Genomic DNA, 18,018 nt, shown 5'->3' with positions numbered 1-18,018 from the left:
ATTTAGTCATACCTATTCTTTTTTTTCTGCTCATAAATACGATTAGCGGGTGGGGGAAGAACGGCAACAGAGCTACAGTGTCAGGCTCTGTTTTTGGTAAAACATTTCTTAGTCGTTGATGTGTCGCTGGGGTAACAGTGAATCGATCGACGCTGAAAGTTCATTCCTTCGTGACTATTAACAAAATCGGCTTTTGATTAACTGCAGGCTGCCTGACCCAGTATGTTATAAGAACCAGCTTACACTACTCGTGGTAAACATCCATTTAGCACTTTATATTGAGATTTCTTATTTATTTGTACAACGCTAAAAGTAGGCAGCGTTGAAGCGAGGTGAATGAATTTCCATTGGGTAAGTCGCAATGAAGCTGTTAGATCAGGGCTGAGTGAGTTAGCAAACAAGGAACCAGAGAAAAGATAACAAGGATTTTCGAAAAGCTGAACAAGTTAAGTGAGAAAAGAAATTATTGAAAATTTTAAAGAAAAAACAGATATATCTAACACCGTCAGTCGGTGGCAGGAAAATTACATACTAAAGAAATTCAACCTTCGTCGATTTTAAGCGACCGTGCCGGATCCACAATGTGCCACATCTCGCCTGCATTGGCGGCTTACCTAGTCAACGTGGGAATATAAACTCCATTTTCCATTGGGTTCCATTATTGTCGAACTGCTGCCCCTAACAATGAAACTGATATAATAAAATTGTCCGTGTACCATACCGAAGGCAGCTGAATCCACGGCATATATATTTAGTCATAACTAAGCTACCGGGTTCCCGTAACATCGATAGATTCGGTGTGCCTTAATAAAAGGAGTCGTCTCTAATGCATCACGGCACTAGATCCGCCGACGGGCAACCGCGAGTTTCAGTGTATGCCAGAGACGGAAACCGGGTAAAAAATATAGGCAAAAGAAAGCTCTGTTGAAATAAACAAAAATCATTAACGCTTAGAACGATGACTGCGAATCTACAGCATGCATTGTACGCTGTTGGTGATAAATGTTGATACGAATTGTGCTTCAAAAATTCAGCCACTTCGGATGAACGAAATTTTGTCTATACTCGTACCGAAACTATTTTTCTCCTTCATAGCGGGAGCATTTGCTGCTAAGTAAATGGCGAACAGGAGAGAGATTGCTGTTTATCAACTAGACAGTTGTAGGATAAGGAATACTAGCATAAAGAGGAATCTGCCCTAAAAAAAGAATGATTAACGTCAACTGAAAAAAAAGATTACTTTTTATTACGACAGTTTTTTTTTTATCAATCATCAAGTATAGGTCTATATTCTCATTGCATTGCTGCGAGGCAAAGTAAGCAAAAAGGCACGAAAAGGTATAACCCATTGTGTATGTCTGCGCAAAAATAAAAACTGCAGAAAGGCCACATTAACATTTGGTTCTGCTTGCTCTGAGATAGACATGCTTTCTATTACTTTATCATGGTCAAAAAGCTCCGTGCCTAGGCCCAAAAAATTTGTAGAATGGCAATGGGTACGTTAGTTAACCGCATGGAGAAAATTACATGAGAATACAACACCCGTACTGTAACGCTAAGTATGTGTTTTTTAAATACAATTATTAATAGGAAAGGACATGAAGGACTTCCGAATCATCGTAATTTAAACACCATCGCTTCTAATGCTTGTCTATATTGTAGATTCGAGCTCTGGTTGGACTATTTACAGGCAATTTATCACGTGTACATATAATTTAGAAATAGTAAACACATGTATACCAAATAACACATTATTGATTTCCCTCCCTTACACCTGAAAGTTTCCGTTGATTTTATCCAGTGTGACCTCTCCCACACTCAGGTTCAGTACTACTGCAGTGATGATTTTACCTGCGGGTCACATGATGAGCCAAGTTGTTCGCTCCTTTCAATATCCATAAAACGACTAACGAAGCTACGCAGGGGATCGACTTCAAGTTTTTGTAAAACAGCCTTTATAACGCTGTCCACATTTAGCGCAGCAAATGATTCACGATAGTACGTGGCCAGTTGCTCCATGCGCACGCGATCGGCTGCAATTGTCCTGTTAAGAGAGAGAAATTTTGAGCAATAAATACCTAAGCTGTCACATATGGAATAATGTCGATACGAACAATGATTTATAGAAACACTAATTACCGTTCAACTTTCTGTTTCTCTATCTCAAGAACCTTCAAAGCGGCTGCGTCTTCTTTGTTCTGTTGATGAAGTTTCGCCTCGGCTACGCTTAGCAGACTGCTTTGGCGCTTTCGTTCTGCTTTCAGGTCCTCCACCTAAAACATCAACGAAAAAAGAGGAAATCGGAGTAGTGGCCATTGAACATAGATGAACATGAACGATAGAATGATACGAGTATCATGGAGCTCACGCTGACAACTACCAAATAGTGTATGGCGGCCATCACGTTAGTATTCACCTACCTCTTTGTCGAGAAGGACGATCTGGGTTTCATGATTGCTGACCGCCTGACGTTGGCTCAGTAACTCTTTAAGCTTCTCATCTAAACGGGCACTGAAGTATTTCATCTGTCAATGCGTACATTTAGGTAATATTCAAGCGTTAGATGATCAACTAATCACTGGACAGGGCCTTCTTGCTGAAACACCACATTGTCCACTATGTCTCGTATAACCGAGCGTCAATCAGCGGTGTCTATTTTCCTTCACCGATCTGTCTAAAAGTCTAATCTAGGTTGTTTAATATTGAACTACAGCTGAATAACGCCTACCTTTTCATCGAGGGCCTCTTTGTCCTGCTTTTGATAATCAACTTCTTGCTGCTTCTTACGCCGATTTAGTTCAAATGTTTGATTGTCCTCTGCGATACGGCGACACTCGGCAATCTGTTGAAAACACATTACAAAACATTACTTACCGTTAATAATCTCGTACAAAAAACCACAACAGTTTACTTAAACAGCACTCTCACTCTCTCTCTCTCTCTCTCTCTCCCTCTATATATATATATATATATATATATATATATATATATTAGGCACATGCTAGCTAACAAGGTATTACAAAAACTGTTTTTATACAGTAATCCGAGACACCATAACAGAACATATCGATTTAAAGTAATTGCACTGATATAGTAAGCCAACCTTTGCATTGATCAGATTTGCCTCTTCGTTTATCATGTTCATCAGACGAGCGCTTTGATCAGCTTTCTTCACGCAAGTGATCATTTCATCTCTAGACCAGCTTTGTGGACCAACTCTCGAGCCGCCAGGACGCAACTGTGCAATTTTGCCGCATTCCATTTCTAGCTCCGACTCAGCGATTCGGATCGAGCCGGATACGGCCTCGTACTCCGATTCGACCGCACGCATCTTGCTCGCCAGTGAGCTGCGTGTTGCCTCCAACTCTGCAAAATTCAAATTAGCCAAACACAAGTAAACCGTAAAAGTAGGCCATAATAGGAAATCAATATAACAATGTAACTGTCTTCATCTTGCGTGTTTAATGTGCACGTCACTGTAGATCTAGTTCTCGGCTAACACTCGCGTTAATGGGCCGTTGTTAATAAGAACCGGAAAATTCATCCAGATTAATAGACCAAGCTCCTGTGATAGTGCAGTAATATCGAATTTGTCCACTAAACCTAGGGACACGTAAGGTGGTTCGAAATCGAGATGTATTTTTTTAGCAATAGCTCCCCACTTAACAGGTACTCTTTCTAAATAAGTTCGAAACCGGCATGGACACGCTTCGTGGGGGCTAGCTGCCTATGGCAGTGCTTCGTAGAGCAGTGAAGTTCGTTCAGGAAAATAAGATGATAATCCACACAACAAGAGCTTACCTGTGGTCTGGCTACGCATTGAGCGAATTTCTTCCGCTGAGATGGGTTGCGTATCGACAACAAGCTTCGTCTGTTTGATCAGCTCCTCTGTGTCACTTATCTGTTGAGCTAGTTTCGCCTTCTCTGCTTTCATGGCTTCAAGTTCCGTCTCTTTATGCGCATGGCGAGACTCCATCTGCTCAAGGTACTCCTCTAAGTCTTCGATCTGCTTATCAAGGCCTTTCTGCTCAGCCAGCTGTTCTTCGAGGTACTGAAGCTGCGTTTCAGCCTCCTGTTTCGCATTGTGAATACGCTCACGTTCCACACGGATGTCCTCTTCATCAAGAATGCCTTTGTGACGAGTGGTTAGGTCAAGCACTTGTGCCTTAAGTTTGCTGTCATTCACGCTGAGACCTTCCATAAATGATATCCTAGCGAGCTCCTCGGTTTCCACCTGCAGAACAGCATCCTCTTTCTGCATGAGTCGAATAGCTTCGACTGGATCGCACTCCACCGCAGTGACGACATCAAGCGTGTAGTCGAGGATTCCAACAACTGGGCCCGGTTTTGAACTGACCGTCTGCATCATAGACTTCGTTACTTTATGTGGGTATCCAAGCCCGTCCATGAGGATGGGCACTTCCTGTTCTATCCACTGGTTACCAGATGGCGGGATGTAGGCAGGCTCAATAAAGCCAAACAGTATTTTAAAGATGTTCTCAAATTGCTTTAATGTTAACTTGCTCGTTGTCGGGACAATCTCGGCGCTTAAACGTTGCTGTATAAGAAAGTCCCTGATACGGCCAAAAGTTCGCTTAATGAAATCGTCGTTGAAAACGCGGGGATCTTTCTGGTTTACTTGCCCATCTGTAAGTCGCAGCATTAAAAACAGGTGGTTTTTCATCGATTCTATTTAAGGTGTGATAGACCTACCGCAGGACTTTATGACCAGCATTTAAATAAGATTTCTTTTGCCCAAATCTTGGCTAGCGTTCGAAGTATATACAAAATAGGACTCTGGTCAATGCTGCTGTACAACTCCCAAAGGATGCGCAGATAAGATTCAATTACTAGTAACAAAGTTACGGGCCAGGTTCTGTAGAGACGTCTCAACATATTGTAAGGGTGGAACTTAAGCTGGAACATAGATTTACTTACAAAGGGATATTCGCCCGCTTCCCACTGAGTTACGGGTTGTGTCCAGTATACTTCGATTCGCAAAGCCACGTCTAGCAGAACTGGGTACCACGGCAGAAGGTACCTGACTTTCTCTAGGGCGAATCGATTTCCGCAGACTTAGCCCCTGGCTTTTTCTGTTCATTGTTAGATTAAACAAAGTCCTGTATAATGAAAAAATTGCCAAACCTAACACAGCACTTTAACACGGGAAGCACCAGTACGCACCGGTCATTCAAACAGAGCGGTTTCGAAGTTGTGCCGCTCGGTTTGATTTATAAAATAAAATTTTAAATAAAAAATATAGGGACTTAATGGTATCCAAATATTCGAGAAACAGCCATCTAGTCATTTTCGATTGCCTAATTAGATACAGCTCTCAGCTGGATTCACAATCAAAACAAAGTTTTTTTGCGAAATTCGACTTGAGTGTGTTCAGAAAGTAGTAGTCAGATAGTGTATACGAAAAACGTATTTTAATTTTTTCTTCGTGTAACAGTTTGTCATCATAGATTAGAGATTATTCGTTACAACCGGTTCTACTGTCATTGATTGCTTTAGTTCGCTTTTCTAATGCAAACTGTTTTAACCAGTGTCGATCGCGCCGCGCTAATTCCGAAAAAGAGGGCGAGAAGGAGTTGTACTGTGTACCCTCACCTGTTCAATGTCAAAATAATTACAACGTAAGTTGTGCAGGAGTTTTGTTTTTGTTGCTCTAAGAATGCGGAACGTTACGAGTGACCGTACTGGCGGGAATATTTCTCTGTCCTTGTGATGTATAATATGATTCAGCGGAACCATTATTGCATTGCGTACTAGTTGGTCATATGCATTGCTCTGGATAAAAGGTGTACGTTAGGTATATAATGTTATACGGCGCGGGACCCTGACTGATCAACGCTAGTGTTAGTAAAAATCAGCATTTTATCAATTGAATGTGCTGTTATGGATAACCACGGAACCAGTCATCGACATTCACAGTTACCGAAAACCGGTGGAACTCCTGCTACTACCATCACTCGTGGAAGCGGTCGCGGTGCTGGAATGAAGTATGCGCCGAACGCAACCCCCAGGGGTGGTCAACAGAAGGGCCCCTCATCTCGAGTTATTAACCGAACATATCAGTCACAAATTAGATGCACCGTTGAATCTTGCAGAAGCCGGATGAACGAACCGCGTAGGTTTTTCTTTGTTGTATAGACTTGTCTTGAATCCATTCTTATTGAGGGAGTAGGTTTTCAACGATCTAAAAATCAATAGACTATAGCATTAGATGGAAAGAGAGCGGAACGGAACGGGGTTTGCGTGTTTCGCTTCTTCTAAAAGGCCGTGCTTTAAGATGGCAGCTTTTCATTTGGTCACTTCCCTCCAAATTGATATAATCATACGATAACTTTTAATCAAACAGATTAGGAAGAATATTTAACGGCAGGCTCTCTGCTTATTCTTGATTTTATTTGTTCGTTTTTTATTCGATTTTATTCGTTTACCATAATGGCTTATGGCTAAATGCTACAACAAAGAATTAGTTGGGAATGTATCAAATCATAATGCTGTTCCAGGTAAATTTTGCAACAATAGTAGCTGCAAAATAATATCTTTGGTCTCTTTTTTATGCTACATAAATAGCAAATACTAACATTATTATTATAGAACCTTGTTGTTGAATAAAAGTTGATAGTGATAAAGTTGACCTGAACGTTCACCATGCTGCACCATGCTTGGAGACACACTGATTTCGTTATCCCGACCGTTCACTGCCTCGTCCATAGAATAAAGCGGAATATCAATTACTTGGTGGGTTTCCTGTTCCGACGTTACGGTACAAAGAATATGGTAAAACTTATAGCGACTTTAAAAAAATAGCGTTATTCTGAATGCGATTGTGTTCGTGTTACAGGCAAGCTTTTCTACCCGATTCCGACAGCGCCAGGCACTCGCAAAATATGGACAGATCTCGTAAGTACGTTAATAGATACGCTAATAATTTCTCTCTTAATGGCACGAAGAAATATATCTATTACTGCGAAGCAAATGGAAGCTGTGGCTTTAACAAAGTAACAGACGAGACAAACATATTAGAGGCATTATCACAGATGAATGAGCTGCGTCACGATAGGCGAAGTAGTATTAAACCTAACCTAACCGACGCAGAAACAGGGCCAGGGGAAATATTCATTTTGTGGGCACCGTTGTAGGTCTAAAGGTCTATACTACTATGGCAATAGCTAGAAGTGAGGCCTGTCGTTCGTAGATAAAGTTTGTTCATTAACTTCTTAAGCAAAACAATCTCGTAATCTATTTACAGAAAAATAACTTGGAGAAACAAGCGTCTTCCATGGATTACCGTTCTGTAGTCCTTGCGTGCGTTCTGTTTACTCAGCGTAATGTATATATTGTTTGAATGTACAAAAGCAGATAGAAAACTCGAAACGGCCTTTTAGGTTAATAAGTCAAAGATTAATTTTGGCTCGTGGAACACCTTTAAATGTATTTATTCATAATCGTATAACTCGATAGGACAAAATTGGAAGCTGAAATTTGACGAGTTAAAAAGACGAGTTATAAGAATTGCGTAGATGATGTTCTCAATAATACGATTCGATTACATCAGATCCGGCGTCACAGCTTAGGTTTCGGTCCGATTTCCACGAACTACGTTTGCTCTGACCATTTTTCGACTGATCAAAAGCTGCCAAACGGCCACCTCAAGGTGAGAATCAGTTGTCACATATCGTACCTAATCCAGATTTCTACAAGCTCAGATGTACATCATCCGTGTGGGGGGATTACTGGCTCATATCTTACATAGCACCGGTCAATTCCTCCTCTTATCTTGTTTCAACAATATCTACCGTAGACAAGCATAAAATATTACCTGTATATTATTGATCTTTATCTATATAACTAGAAGCTAACTTTAGAATCGCCTAAATGACCTCCTGTTATATATATGTATGATTGATTTGGAAATTTACAACGCACGTTATCAGTTATCACTTTTGTTAGTTAGTTAACCTGCAATAAAATGAGGAACTCGTTCGTTGCTTTTTCCATGGAACTTAGCCTGACGTATTTTGTAATAACTAGCTACAATCTTAGTCGTCCGACGAAATATGGATACACAAGGAATACGAAGGCTCACTGTGATACCTTTAACTTAGTTTCAAATCTGCTCTGTTCGTTTCAAGGGCAACGCTGTTCCAAATATATTTAGTGTTCAACGGAGAGGAATTGTGGATTGCCTATACTGCGGAATGTCATTTGAAAACCGTGGTCGACTCCATTCGCACGATTCGATTGTGAGTAAAAATTATTAGGGATATTTGTTTTTGTTGATCAAGTCACGTGAAACTAGTGAGAAGATCCCTAGACCGTCCGTGCATGACCCATTTACAAAGTAGATTAACTGAAAATGAAAAAAACTATGATGAGTAAAGTAGTAGTTTGGCAGAGTGAAGTGAGGCTATATATAAGCAGCGAGAAAATTAACTACATTTGAATTATAGACTTTAGGCTGAACATACAGAGCTTGTTATTTATCCCATTATTACTCAATGCCATTCCGTTATTTAACGAGCTACATGGGCAAAGTAAGTGGCAGCGTGTAAATCCCGGCCTTGTAGAGCGACTTTTTAGATACTGACACATGCTGTCATACGTTAGTAGAGCTCAAATTGAGTGTGTCATGTATACTGAACGATAAGAATCTACGTTCAACCTGTTCATATATAAGCATCTACCGAGAGAAAAAAAAACTGCTCGTCTGATTGGATTATCTGTATGTACTTAATTGGAGGAAGCACAAAAGTAAAATAGCATACGATTGCCTTTGTTCTTCACACTTCGCTGTTTAAATCTATAACAGGATTGTTCGATTCTCTTCTGGTGTAATGCACGACAGATACATCTTCATGAAAGTCGCCGCTGGAAACTTGAATGTGAAGTCGAGTCCGTCCCCCCGAGTTCACTATACGACGGCAAGTCGAGTTGTAAGGTAAACGACTATTGACGAAAAAAGTGCGATTGCAATATGTATTCTGACCAAATTTCAGTGTTTCTCATTTAGGACAACATTTTAGTTGATAAAGTGTACAATCTGCCTTCAGGACTGCGAGAGGCGCAATGAGGTCTACGAACAGATGGAAGGACTTCGCCGAGATATCACACAGTTGACGAACGAATTGAACGAGTTCACGGAAGTACAGCTTGGAGGACGGCTTCAATTGAACTTCCCCACTCCGTGCGAAGAAACGTTTGCCATTTCTGATGACAAAACACAAACAATTCAGACTGAGAGTGAAATTTCTTGAGATATTGCTTAAACAATTATGGAATTGAAGGGGACGCTTATATAGCACTAGACTAGCCAGTTCCGTTTACAGTCGGTGTTGCACCTATGATCTTGTGATAATTTCTTTTCCCTATATACAAATCGTATTGCTGATTTTCAGCTGTTTGATGATATTTTTTATTGAAACTACACGGTCGGAGGCAAGTGTGGTGTCAATTTGTAAAAATGCTTACAGTTATGTAAATATGTAGATGCTAAGCCGTAAAAACAAGGTCATTTTGTATTAAACATCAAAAAATAGTTTTTGATTTGTGTCATCATTGTTACGAACATTTTTTCTCCAAAAATATTCGCAGTAGTAAATAAGACCTTGTCTAGCTTATGAATCGCTAGGTGACAATCCAACAAAACATAGCAAGGAACGAAAGCAGCCAAGAACGCGGTACAAACAACAGTATAATACGATTCTAGGAATTCCATATAGATGTTTGTGCGGACTGAAGCCCCTTAGCGGCGGTACCCCCAGGACACCTGCCGATGAAATGGCGGGGATCACTTTTTAGCAGTAGGTATGAGTAGGACTCTACTAATGCAACAGAAGAGAACTAGAACTCTGAACTTAAGATTTTCAAAAATGGAGCAGCGATCCCGTTATAGTTACTAACTAACTTAACTTGGTATCTTCTGTACATTTAGCACGCGTGGGCTGGCCAACGAATGACCAGACGTACATCGGGGCCACATCTATTGCAGTTAATTTGTTTCGCTAGCTTAACAACCGTATTTAACAATTTCCATAAACTCTTTAAAAAAATCAATCGCCAGCAATGCGCCTTGGACATGCTAGCAAGTACTATTTGGCATACTATTTTGTAAACGTAACCGTTGTCGAGGTAAAAAGATTATTCTGTTAAACAATCGGTTCGTTCCGTAGGCTTCATGGGTTTCAGTTGATAGCGTCTGCGAATTCCCGGAGGCAGTGCGTCTTTAATGTTTGTTAAAGGTCATCTCGCGAATGATTGGATAGCTAGATCACCGCTCCTATTTAAGATTGAAGACACTTGAAATCCTCAATGTAGTTTTTACCTATTAAAGTCTACAAGGTTCTTTTACAATAAATATTATACTAAAAATATTATGGCATAACTCGGTGCAACTGTTGCATTTGCTCAAGTCGTTCTATTGGCATCGTTTGTTGTCTTTCCTATCAATCCGCGTTCCGCAAACGTGAATACATTTGGAGACAGGCTTGGAAGCGAAATGAGAAACTTATCGGCTGGCGTTCTCTGCCTGTCGGTGACCGGGGCGCTTTCCCGGTCCATGTTTTATAGATAAACGCCTCTTCAAGTCGGTCTTCCGTCGGATGTGTTGACGGCACGCTAATATTTGGCGTCCTTGAGCGACCACTTGCGTTCGAGAAAAACCATATAGATGCTGATAACGTCAGCGTCGAGCGAAGGCGGGGGAGTGGTACACTTATTTTGTTGAACTCTGACAATTTTAAGTACTGTTATTTTTCAACTTCGCTGGCCATTAGTTAAATAACGGTACGATGACGCGGTAAATGGTCGCTTTTTTGCGGAAAAATCTCGATGCTTGTCCAAGTGCATAGTGTGGCAGTGGTGGTACTGTGAAAAAAAAAGGAATCGATTCAATCCTAGCTTGCGTTTCCACCTGGTTTCAACAGAGAAGTGGACGGCGAACCGTGCAAGCCATTTTTAGCAGAGCAACAAACAAGCTTTTGGCAAACAAATGCAACTAACGTTGTGTAGAACCTCTAGCGGACATTATTTTGAAAGCGTCATATCTGAGAGCATTATGAAAAAGGTTACATTTAGTCAGGACCGTGATTCTATAAAGCATCTACTACGAAGCTGCTAACACCTTTAAATGTTCACTAGAATGATAACGAGTGTAGCACGAAATTGTACTTTAGGTTATGCTTATTCTTTATAACGTGAGGCAGAAGGCTTTGGAAACGTTCAACTTCAATGGTTTATTCAATGGCCCTGTCTACTGATCTACTGTCCATTAGTGTTGCGGCTGCAAGAGTAAACACGATTGAATATCTTCACTGTTCTGTTGCCATTTATCTTCTGCTCCACGCTGACATCTGCACTGCGTACTGCGATTATTTCTATTTATAAGCTCGTTCGATACGCCAGGATGGTAACGCCGGGTGACGACATCGTCAGGTTACAAGTTATAGCGGAAGAGGTCAACAAACTTTATCAAGAATATAAAGAAAAACTACAGGTTAGTTGAAGCATTCGTTGCTAAAGGTTAGCGATGAGACCCGAAACATAGCGAAGCATAGGTATCCAGTGGCAATCGCCACCTAGTAAATCGTAGGGTGTCCCTGTTGTGTTTCGTTCCTTCATAGTAACGACGCATTCTTCGAGATTTCAATGGTCTCCGTGGGCCAGCTTGTTTCAGTGCTCTAACAGTCTATTAATTCGATGATAGGAAAACTTACCTCGGCTAATTAGTACATGTATGGGCGCCTATTCACAGTACAGAGTTCATATGCGGTTTTGATATTCGCTTACCAACGGGTTGGTCACCAAACATTTTAACTTTGTATAAATTCATCATAAGATAGGTACAAGGCTAATTTAGAACGTAAACATAATTTCATGTTTTGTCAAATTTTCAAGCCAGCATTCACTGCGTCACTCGGTTATCAGAAAGCACTACAAAAAAGCGAAGATTTCTGCGCCAGTCAAGTGAGGCATCTACTACATCATTTGGTTCCATTACGAGTTCAGCTGACCAGGTAAACATGTAGTCGGAGTCAAACTTTTCAATCAATAAACGGTTCTATAAGGTCCAGTCGACGGAAAAAATCATCGATTGTGGGCAATAATAGTAGAAATAACAATAACCGACAGATTTGTTTATATGGAGGTATTTCAAATCTCTACAATTCGTTTTATTTGTTACGCTATCGCCTTCATCGACCTTGTGCTTCATGAGTAACGTTACTGATGTTTTGAATGTGTGAAGTAACACAATGAAGCGTTGTTATTTCCGTTAAAAGTGGCTGATACGTTTACGGTACTTTATCCTTGTCTATTGTCTATATTCACAGCATGAAACCTGTTACACAAAGTAGAAAAAACAATACACAAGATCCAGTTGTTGCAAAAGCGGCTACAGAGTTGGACTCGCACGCTGCCGAACTTGAAGATGCCATCAGGCTTATCAGGCGAAACCTGCCGGCGCCGCCTGGAAAATATTTGTATTTCGTTTTAGGCTCTGTGAGTGTGGCAATGCGTAGCAACAAACTGAAACTCAACTACAAGATCGAATATGAAAAGTACGTCAAGGATTGAATCGAGATTAAACTTAGTGTACCGTCCATTGCGTAGCGTGTACGTTCGCAGCATATTCAGTCTTTGTCACTTAGTCCTGCCTTTTGATGTACTATGCCAAAAATACCAAGAATGATGTTGTTAAAGAATGAATCCCCAAAGCTTTCAAAAGTTGTTCAGGAGTAACAAAAGCTGTTGGACACTGACTACTCAGGGAACGATGTAGTGAAGTTTGCCCTTTAACTTGAGAGGATAGATTGATTTTGGATGATGGCAGTTGATGATTATATTTCTTTCATACTAACTTTCAGTAATATTTTTATTTGGAACATGACATTTCAGTTTTAAGTTAGTTGTGACGTGCGCTTTGCTAGCTCTGTCGGTAATTTGTCTACTCCGGGGTCCAGGAACTCGTTGGGACCCTGTGCTGATGTTTGGGCTCGTCTGGTTTTACTGTACACTAACCATTCGGGAATCAATCCTTAAGGCCAATGGATCTAAGTATGATCGTTTCGTTTTGTTGTAACGTATTCTTGTCTCAGATTTAACTTCTCTCGACCTTTACGCGTGTCGTGTATGGATCAGTAGTTAAAGTTCGCTCCCAGATACAATGGGAAAAACATTATCATTTGTTAAACTTTTACCATTAGCGCTACACAAAAGCAAATTGCTCACATTTATCCTCGTACCAATCATACTAGCTCGAAAATTATTCCTGTGAGAATTTTGATTTTATACCGCAGCTATTAGACCTAGAGAAACGGACTTGCAGGTAGCATAGTAATGCCGAGTAGTTCCTTCATATATATATATATATATATATATACAATTTGTGCGTTAGAAAAGATGTATTACGTTTCAGCATCAAAGGATGGTGGAGGCTGTACCACTTTTTGGCAACAGGATTATCCGGAGTAACTGTTTTATGGTTAGTACAACCTATTAGAACACACGTATGATATATGTATAATTCGTGCCACTTAATACGCGATATTAAGTATTGCAGTATCTCGCGTTTTTGTTGGTCACTAATGTTTTTGATGTCACTAGTTTCGTGTGTATAGCGATAAGATAACGTTAAAATAAGAGTTCACTTTAAAGATTGTATGTGAAGGTAGCCGTGTGTTGTGTGTGTTTGTTAACAACTCGTTATTTTCGAGGAATTTATGGGGAATAATTTGGTCCAAGCAGGAAACATCTAGCTCGATTCACACTTATTAACGATGACCTTCAGACCCTATGCATGCATAGCGTAAGGCTACAATCTGTAAAAGACATCTAAACATACCACTCATGGGCACCCTTTTATCTATCGTCTTTTTTACCTACTAATTTAATACTAAACTTATCGACGTTTTTATATACCGACTCCTACAATTCAAGGTTATTGTTTCTATAATTAAATCTAGATCTTTTTGCCAAAGCTTAATAGCCATGTGATAACTTTTGAATTCAAATTAAAAAAAAATCAGATGGTTGAATTGACTACTTGCAAGAGGTTTAGTAATAAATATAGCAACTTCAAATAGTTCCAGATGTTTGAAAAATATGCTCTATAATGTGGCCAAAATGAAAATTTTGTGATATGGCAATTTTAGGGCTGACAAGCAGGGGTTTCAACTGCATCTTCGCAGCTGTTTCTTGACGTACACTTGCGTGATGCTGGTAGCTCATCAAATGCAATATCGATATCAGGCCGGAACGTTGTATAGGCTACAGGTGAGAGCTTCAGGACCTGTTGTCCTCTATTCGCATTTAATTATTGCAGTTCAGTACAGCTATGTAATAATCTTTACATACGTTGTCTCATAGTAAGTGACCGCTCAGTAGTATGTTTGCCAAATCCAGCAACAATAATAATACTGCAGACGACATCTTTTTTGATTCATTATTTAACATGTAGATAGGGAAACAATTTTCGTGATATATGTGGAGGCTTTTCGTTTCCGCTTGCCAAAGCGAAACACCTCTTATAAGATCAAACAATAAACTACACATGTTCGTACTACGTGCATGCGTTCAGGCATTAGGGGCTACGCCGACCGGCAATTCCGACGTAGACCCTATGGAGGTCAGTGTCGAAGGAGTCCATTCGCTATTAGTCAAACCAATGCTAAGAGATTTCTTCCTTCTGATGCCTTTCCTCTACGCGGTTTACGTAAGAACTTTTACTTTTGATCCATTTGTTTTACTAAATAATTTTCGAAAATTTCGCCGATGGCTAATCTATTCAGCTTATGAAGCAATTATTCATACCCTCTGATACTTTCCTCCTCAGCAGGTAACTAGCAAATCCTCCGATAGAAAAAAATTAAGCAGACATTTTTCTTTTGGTTTGGATCGCAGTTGCTGCAGCTTCTGATGCTCTACCTCGTCGTCGAACTCATTTCTTCGAAACCTGAATCGGCCACTTGGCACGCGGCATCGGCGGCCGTATTTTTCGGAGTGATGTTCGTGGGCAACGTGTACAACACCACTAAAGCAATCTATTCGAAATATCAATCTTTTCGTCCTGATCCGCTGCATCTCATCAGAAAGTTTACATCGTGTTGATTTTTTACGCTAGAGAGAAATTAGAAGGAGCTCAGCCGTAGAGAAAAAACCGCGGAAAACTCTTTGGCACATTCATGATTGAAAATCGAATTTTGGGCCAGCCAATAAAAAGGCAATATTTATAATGCCGAATAAGGCAAATTCAGTGGGACATATTTTGTGTTTGCTAAACGGCAGAGGCAGGATATACAATAAAGTTAAATGAAATACATTGCGTTAGCATACACGACGTACTGTTGCTACTAGACGGATCAAAGCCTATTGAGCTAAATATTAAGGTCAAAATCGAAGAATTTTCACTTTTTTTTCACAGTCTGTCCTGAGTTAACTGAAAATCGAATCAGTGGAACTTTGTGAAGCGCCAGTTCAGACGGTACCAAGTTCAGTCTGAGTTGCTCAGTTTTTAGATGCTGTCGGCGCTAAGTAGACATAGCTGATACGTAAGTTATTTGGCGAACAAAAGTTTCCCAGACATAAAATTCTGTCCAAGGAACGCTTGCGGCGATTTGTTTCACGTTGCCTAACTACTCTAACGAAACATTCTACTGTCAATATGGATACTTTGAAAGGGCTGTAAAAGGTGTCCAAAGTTCTCATCCTAAATTAATCAGTAAAAAAACAGAAAGAAAAACAGAGTCATCAAAAATCATATACTAACAAAGCAGTGATTTTTTATTTCAAAGTATATGCAGGTATATAATTAAGAACTTTACAGGCTCAACCGACATAGTGTTTGTCAGTATAACAATAGCGACATATATACATGCAATATTTACTCATTTCGCATATATAGGCAAAAAATAATGTCGAGTACCTTAAAAATATAAACAACTAGATTATTATTATTAGTATTATTTTTGTTATTATAATTAAATAAGGCATGATTCTCATCAAAACCTGTCGTCCTCCATTTTTTGTTCCTTGTTATAAAATCAAAGGAATTTATACATGTGTTCCACTTATAGGTCAGGTAAAAACGTCCCATCTATAGCTAAGCTATATATTATTTTATGTGGAAAAGCCCTATTTAGTCTTGTAGGTGAGACAGACCTCCATCATGAGGCTGTTGTCGGATCGTGTTTTACGCTCTATCTGTTTTCTCTAATTCTAATGGCAGTTTTACATCGTTTTTCACGAGCAGAATCACCTCAAGATTATTTCCTCACCAACTAACGAACGTGTATATCTACGGTATCGAAGTGATTAGGAGTGTTATCGATATTATTAAGAAGGCAGCGGGTGCCAGCAGGCCAACCGCTGTCACTGGCAAGGCGCAAATATATCATAGAATCATAACACAGTGGCTTTAGCAAGCTTCCAAGAAAAAAACCGCTAAACACAGATACCAAGCATTTTTTTTTCTTAATAAATTAGCTGCTAATATAATAAACAGGGTGCATTGTCAAGAGTGATGATGTTCTTTATCTTCTCACAAAATGAGTCAAGATGTCAACGAAATAATGGTTTAATATTAAAACGTGGTTTATATGTATTTTAAAATTTTGCTCGATCAATATGTTTAGCTATATAGAATGCGCGCATGGTGCTTAGTTGTTGATTAAATTTTAGTTCGGCAGGTATTTAAGTTTTATTCAGGGCGTCGCCCTTCGTTAAGGGCGGCTAGCCTGTGGGCAGTATCTATTATAGTTCTTAAGTTTCTATTAAAATAACTTGATCTTTGTAAGTTTCATTCACAGTTACATTATGTTAGCTTTAAATAGTATCTGAAAGTCAATTAATAGTTATGATGTAGCGTTTAGCTGTCGAATTTCGTTACATGAGTGAGGTCATTTAATCAGTTGGCAATCAATGTATAACATAGAGCCACTCCACAGACTGTTTATAGTTTGCAGCAACTGAATGATACTATTCTTAGAATCACATTGTCGGCACCTTCTAAAGAAACTTTGTAACTTTTTTTTTTGTCAATTAGTGTAAAATTAGTCTTGCAATGTCTAAGAGCTTGACCAACCAACCCTGAGGTTTACTCTGAAATCCGTATTGCGTAATTGCTTCGAGTTACTGAGGATTTTTTAAGTATTATCTTCAGCTTAATTCTCGAAGGGCATCGATTGAAGTCTCCCTGTTCTAATCCACTACCTGAACTTAACAAGAAATGTCGAACGAAAAAGCCAAATAACGGTCTTTGAGTACCTGCCAAAGGAACAGGATCATATCAAGGTCTTTATATTGGCCACGATTTCGGGACTGGATCTACTGTCCACTTCTCGAACCTCGTTCGAAGAAAGATTGAAAAAAAAATATATATATATATATGTATCATATAAATATATATTACCACTAATAAAGATGCTGATGCTACGCACGGCCGACACCGGACACCACCTCGATGGTCTTCACAACGTTGAAGGCATTTGTGAGAAAAGGCTAGGTCTCAAGAGAGTTAGTTAGATGAGCGTTGCATACGAGTTATATTACTATTGATTATTCAGGCTTTATCAGGCTTATTTGGAGGCGGCCGGTACGTTAGGCGACGTAAATGGGGAGGTGGCAGGGACCTGCAACGAAGAGGTCTTGCCAGATCCGGCATTCGTTGGATTTCGTAGTTCGAATGAGCGGGATTTGATCCTCGTAATAAGTGCATGCACTGCCCACAACAATGAAATGAGAAAGGCGTAGCCAGACAACGAGAAATATAGGGTTGAGTAGGAGCGAAGATGGTCCCTAAAATAACCTATAACAAAGGAGAAAGACACACATTATTGCCATGACAATCTACTCCTGAATTTAGTTAGACTAATCTTATCAGATATTCGTATATATATATATATATATATATATATATATATATAACAAACTATTTTATACAAACCACCAGGATGAAAATATCTTCCGCAGAATGGGCGTAATGATAAACGTTGTATTTACTTAATAATATGG

At 39.7% G+C, this 18,018-nt stretch overlaps 4 protein-coding genes across 18 annotated transcripts in view; 2 read left to right on the top strand and 2 right to left on the bottom strand.

The window, feature by feature from the left end:
• Window positions 1–1,219: 1,219 nt before the first annotated feature.
• On the bottom strand, window positions 1,220–5,340 carry LOC111250655 (uncharacterized). The gene is made up of 7 exons (XM_022806188.2): window positions 4,939–5,340; window positions 3,802–4,647; window positions 3,104–3,366; window positions 2,729–2,842; window positions 2,421–2,525; window positions 2,140–2,273; window positions 1,220–2,044 (listed from the first exon to the last, which is right to left on the bottom strand). The coding sequence occupies exons 1-7, from the start codon at window positions 5,099–5,101 to the stop codon at window positions 1,831–1,833; spliced, it is 1,839 nt and encodes a 612-aa protein (XP_022661923.1). The 5' UTR covers window positions 5,102–5,340; the 3' UTR covers window positions 1,220–1,830.
• Window positions 5,341–5,614: 274 nt separating this feature from the next.
• LOC111250734 (uncharacterized) lies at window positions 5,615–9,553 on the top strand. 4 transcript variants are annotated; one of them, XM_086990095.1, is made up of 7 exons: window positions 5,615–6,133; window positions 6,857–6,915; window positions 7,265–7,345; window positions 7,571–7,669; window positions 8,148–8,258; window positions 8,825–8,953; window positions 9,066–9,553. In XM_086990095.1, the coding sequence occupies exons 1-7, from the start codon at window positions 5,902–5,904 to the stop codon at window positions 9,267–9,269; spliced, it is 915 nt and encodes a 304-aa protein (XP_086846221.1). In that variant the 5' UTR covers window positions 5,615–5,901; the 3' UTR covers window positions 9,270–9,553. The 4 variants fall into 4 exon arrangements, with proteins under 4 accessions (XP_086846221.1, XP_022662119.1, XP_086846222.1 ...); XM_086990096.1 differs by having other exon boundaries at window positions 5,617–6,133; window positions 8,861–8,953; XM_022806382.2 differs by lacking the exon at window positions 7,265–7,345 and having other exon boundaries at window positions 5,617–6,133.
• Window positions 9,554–9,845: 292 nt separating this feature from the next.
• On the top strand, window positions 9,846–15,778 carry LOC111250733 (transmembrane protein 120A-like). 7 transcript variants are annotated; one of them, XM_086990091.1, is made up of 9 exons: window positions 9,851–10,797; window positions 11,399–11,506; window positions 11,908–12,026; window positions 12,342–12,569; window positions 12,907–13,065; window positions 13,427–13,492; window positions 14,163–14,283; window positions 14,588–14,722; window positions 14,911–15,778. In XM_086990091.1, exons 2-9 carry the CDS (start codon window positions 11,417–11,419, stop codon window positions 15,115–15,117), a joined length of 1,125 nt encoding a protein of 374 aa, XP_086846217.1. In that variant the 5' UTR covers window positions 9,851–10,797; window positions 11,399–11,416; the 3' UTR covers window positions 15,118–15,778. The 7 variants fall into 7 exon arrangements, with proteins under 7 accessions (XP_086846218.1, XP_022662116.1, XP_022662115.1 ...); XM_022806379.2 differs by having other exon boundaries at window positions 9,851–11,077; XM_086990094.1 differs by having other exon boundaries at window positions 9,853–11,077; window positions 11,912–12,026.
• LOC111250732 (monocarboxylate transporter 12-B-like) overlaps window positions 15,757–18,018 on the bottom strand; it is a 40,134-nt gene continuing 37,872 nt past the window's right edge. For all 6 annotated transcript variants that reach the window (XM_022806376.2, XM_086990088.1, XM_086990089.1 and 3 more), the window contains one exon: window positions 15,757–17,812. In XM_022806376.2, coding sequence (XP_022662111.1) covers window positions 17,583–17,812 — 230 coding nt within the window. In that variant the 3' untranslated portion in view covers window positions 15,757–17,582. The remainder of the gene's footprint in view (window positions 17,813–18,018) is intronic.

Source organism: Varroa destructor, unplaced genomic scaffold, assembly GCF_002443255.2.
Source record: "Varroa destructor unplaced genomic scaffold, Vdes_3.0 BEIS01000005.1, whole genome shotgun sequence".
Classification (NCBI taxonomy): domain Eukaryota; kingdom Metazoa; phylum Arthropoda; class Arachnida; order Mesostigmata; family Varroidae; genus Varroa; species Varroa destructor.
The sequence above is the reverse complement of the archived record's forward strand: the minus strand, read 5'-3'. Positions and strand labels throughout refer to the sequence as shown.

What these genes read in the sequence shown, in the direction of transcription:
- LOC111250655 (XM_022806188.2), bottom strand. Translation starts at nt 5,101, where the DNA reads ATGAACAGAAAAAGCCAGGGGCTAAGTCTGCGGAAATCGATTCGCCCT. An exon ending in AAGCGGGCGAATATCCCTTT is followed by an intron (nt 4,648 to 4,938) that starts GTAAGTAAATCT and finishes TGCGACTTACAG; the next exon opens with ATGGGCAAGTAAACCAGAAA. An exon ending in CAAATCTGATCAATGCAAAG is followed by an intron (nt 2,843 to 3,103) that starts GTTGGCTTACTA and finishes TGTTTTCAACAG; the next exon opens with ATTGCCGAGTGTCGCCGTAT.
- LOC111250734 (XM_086990095.1), top strand. Translation starts at nt 5,902, where the DNA reads ATGGATAACCACGGAACCAGTCATCGACATTCACAGTTACCGAAAACC. An exon ending in GCAAAATATGGACAGATCTC is followed by an intron (nt 6,916 to 7,264) that starts GTAAGTACGTTA and finishes ATCTATTTACAG; the next exon opens with AAAAATAACTTGGAGAAACA. An exon ending in TTCTGTTTACTCAGCGTAAT is followed by an intron (nt 7,346 to 7,570) that starts GTATATATTGTT and finishes CGATTACATCAG; the next exon opens with ATCCGGCGTCACAGCTTAGG.
- LOC111250733 (XM_022806379.2), top strand. Translation starts at nt 11,003, where the DNA reads ATGCAACTAACGTTGTGTAGAACCTCTAGCGGACATTATTTTGAAAGC. An exon ending in TTACGAGTTCAGCTGACCAG is followed by an intron (nt 12,027 to 12,341) that starts GTAAACATGTAG and finishes CTATATTCACAG; the next exon opens with CATGAAACCTGTTACACAAA. An exon ending in GAACGTTGTATAGGCTACAG is followed by an intron (nt 14,284 to 14,587) that starts GTGAGAGCTTCA and finishes GCATGCGTTCAG; the next exon opens with GCATTAGGGGCTACGCCGAC.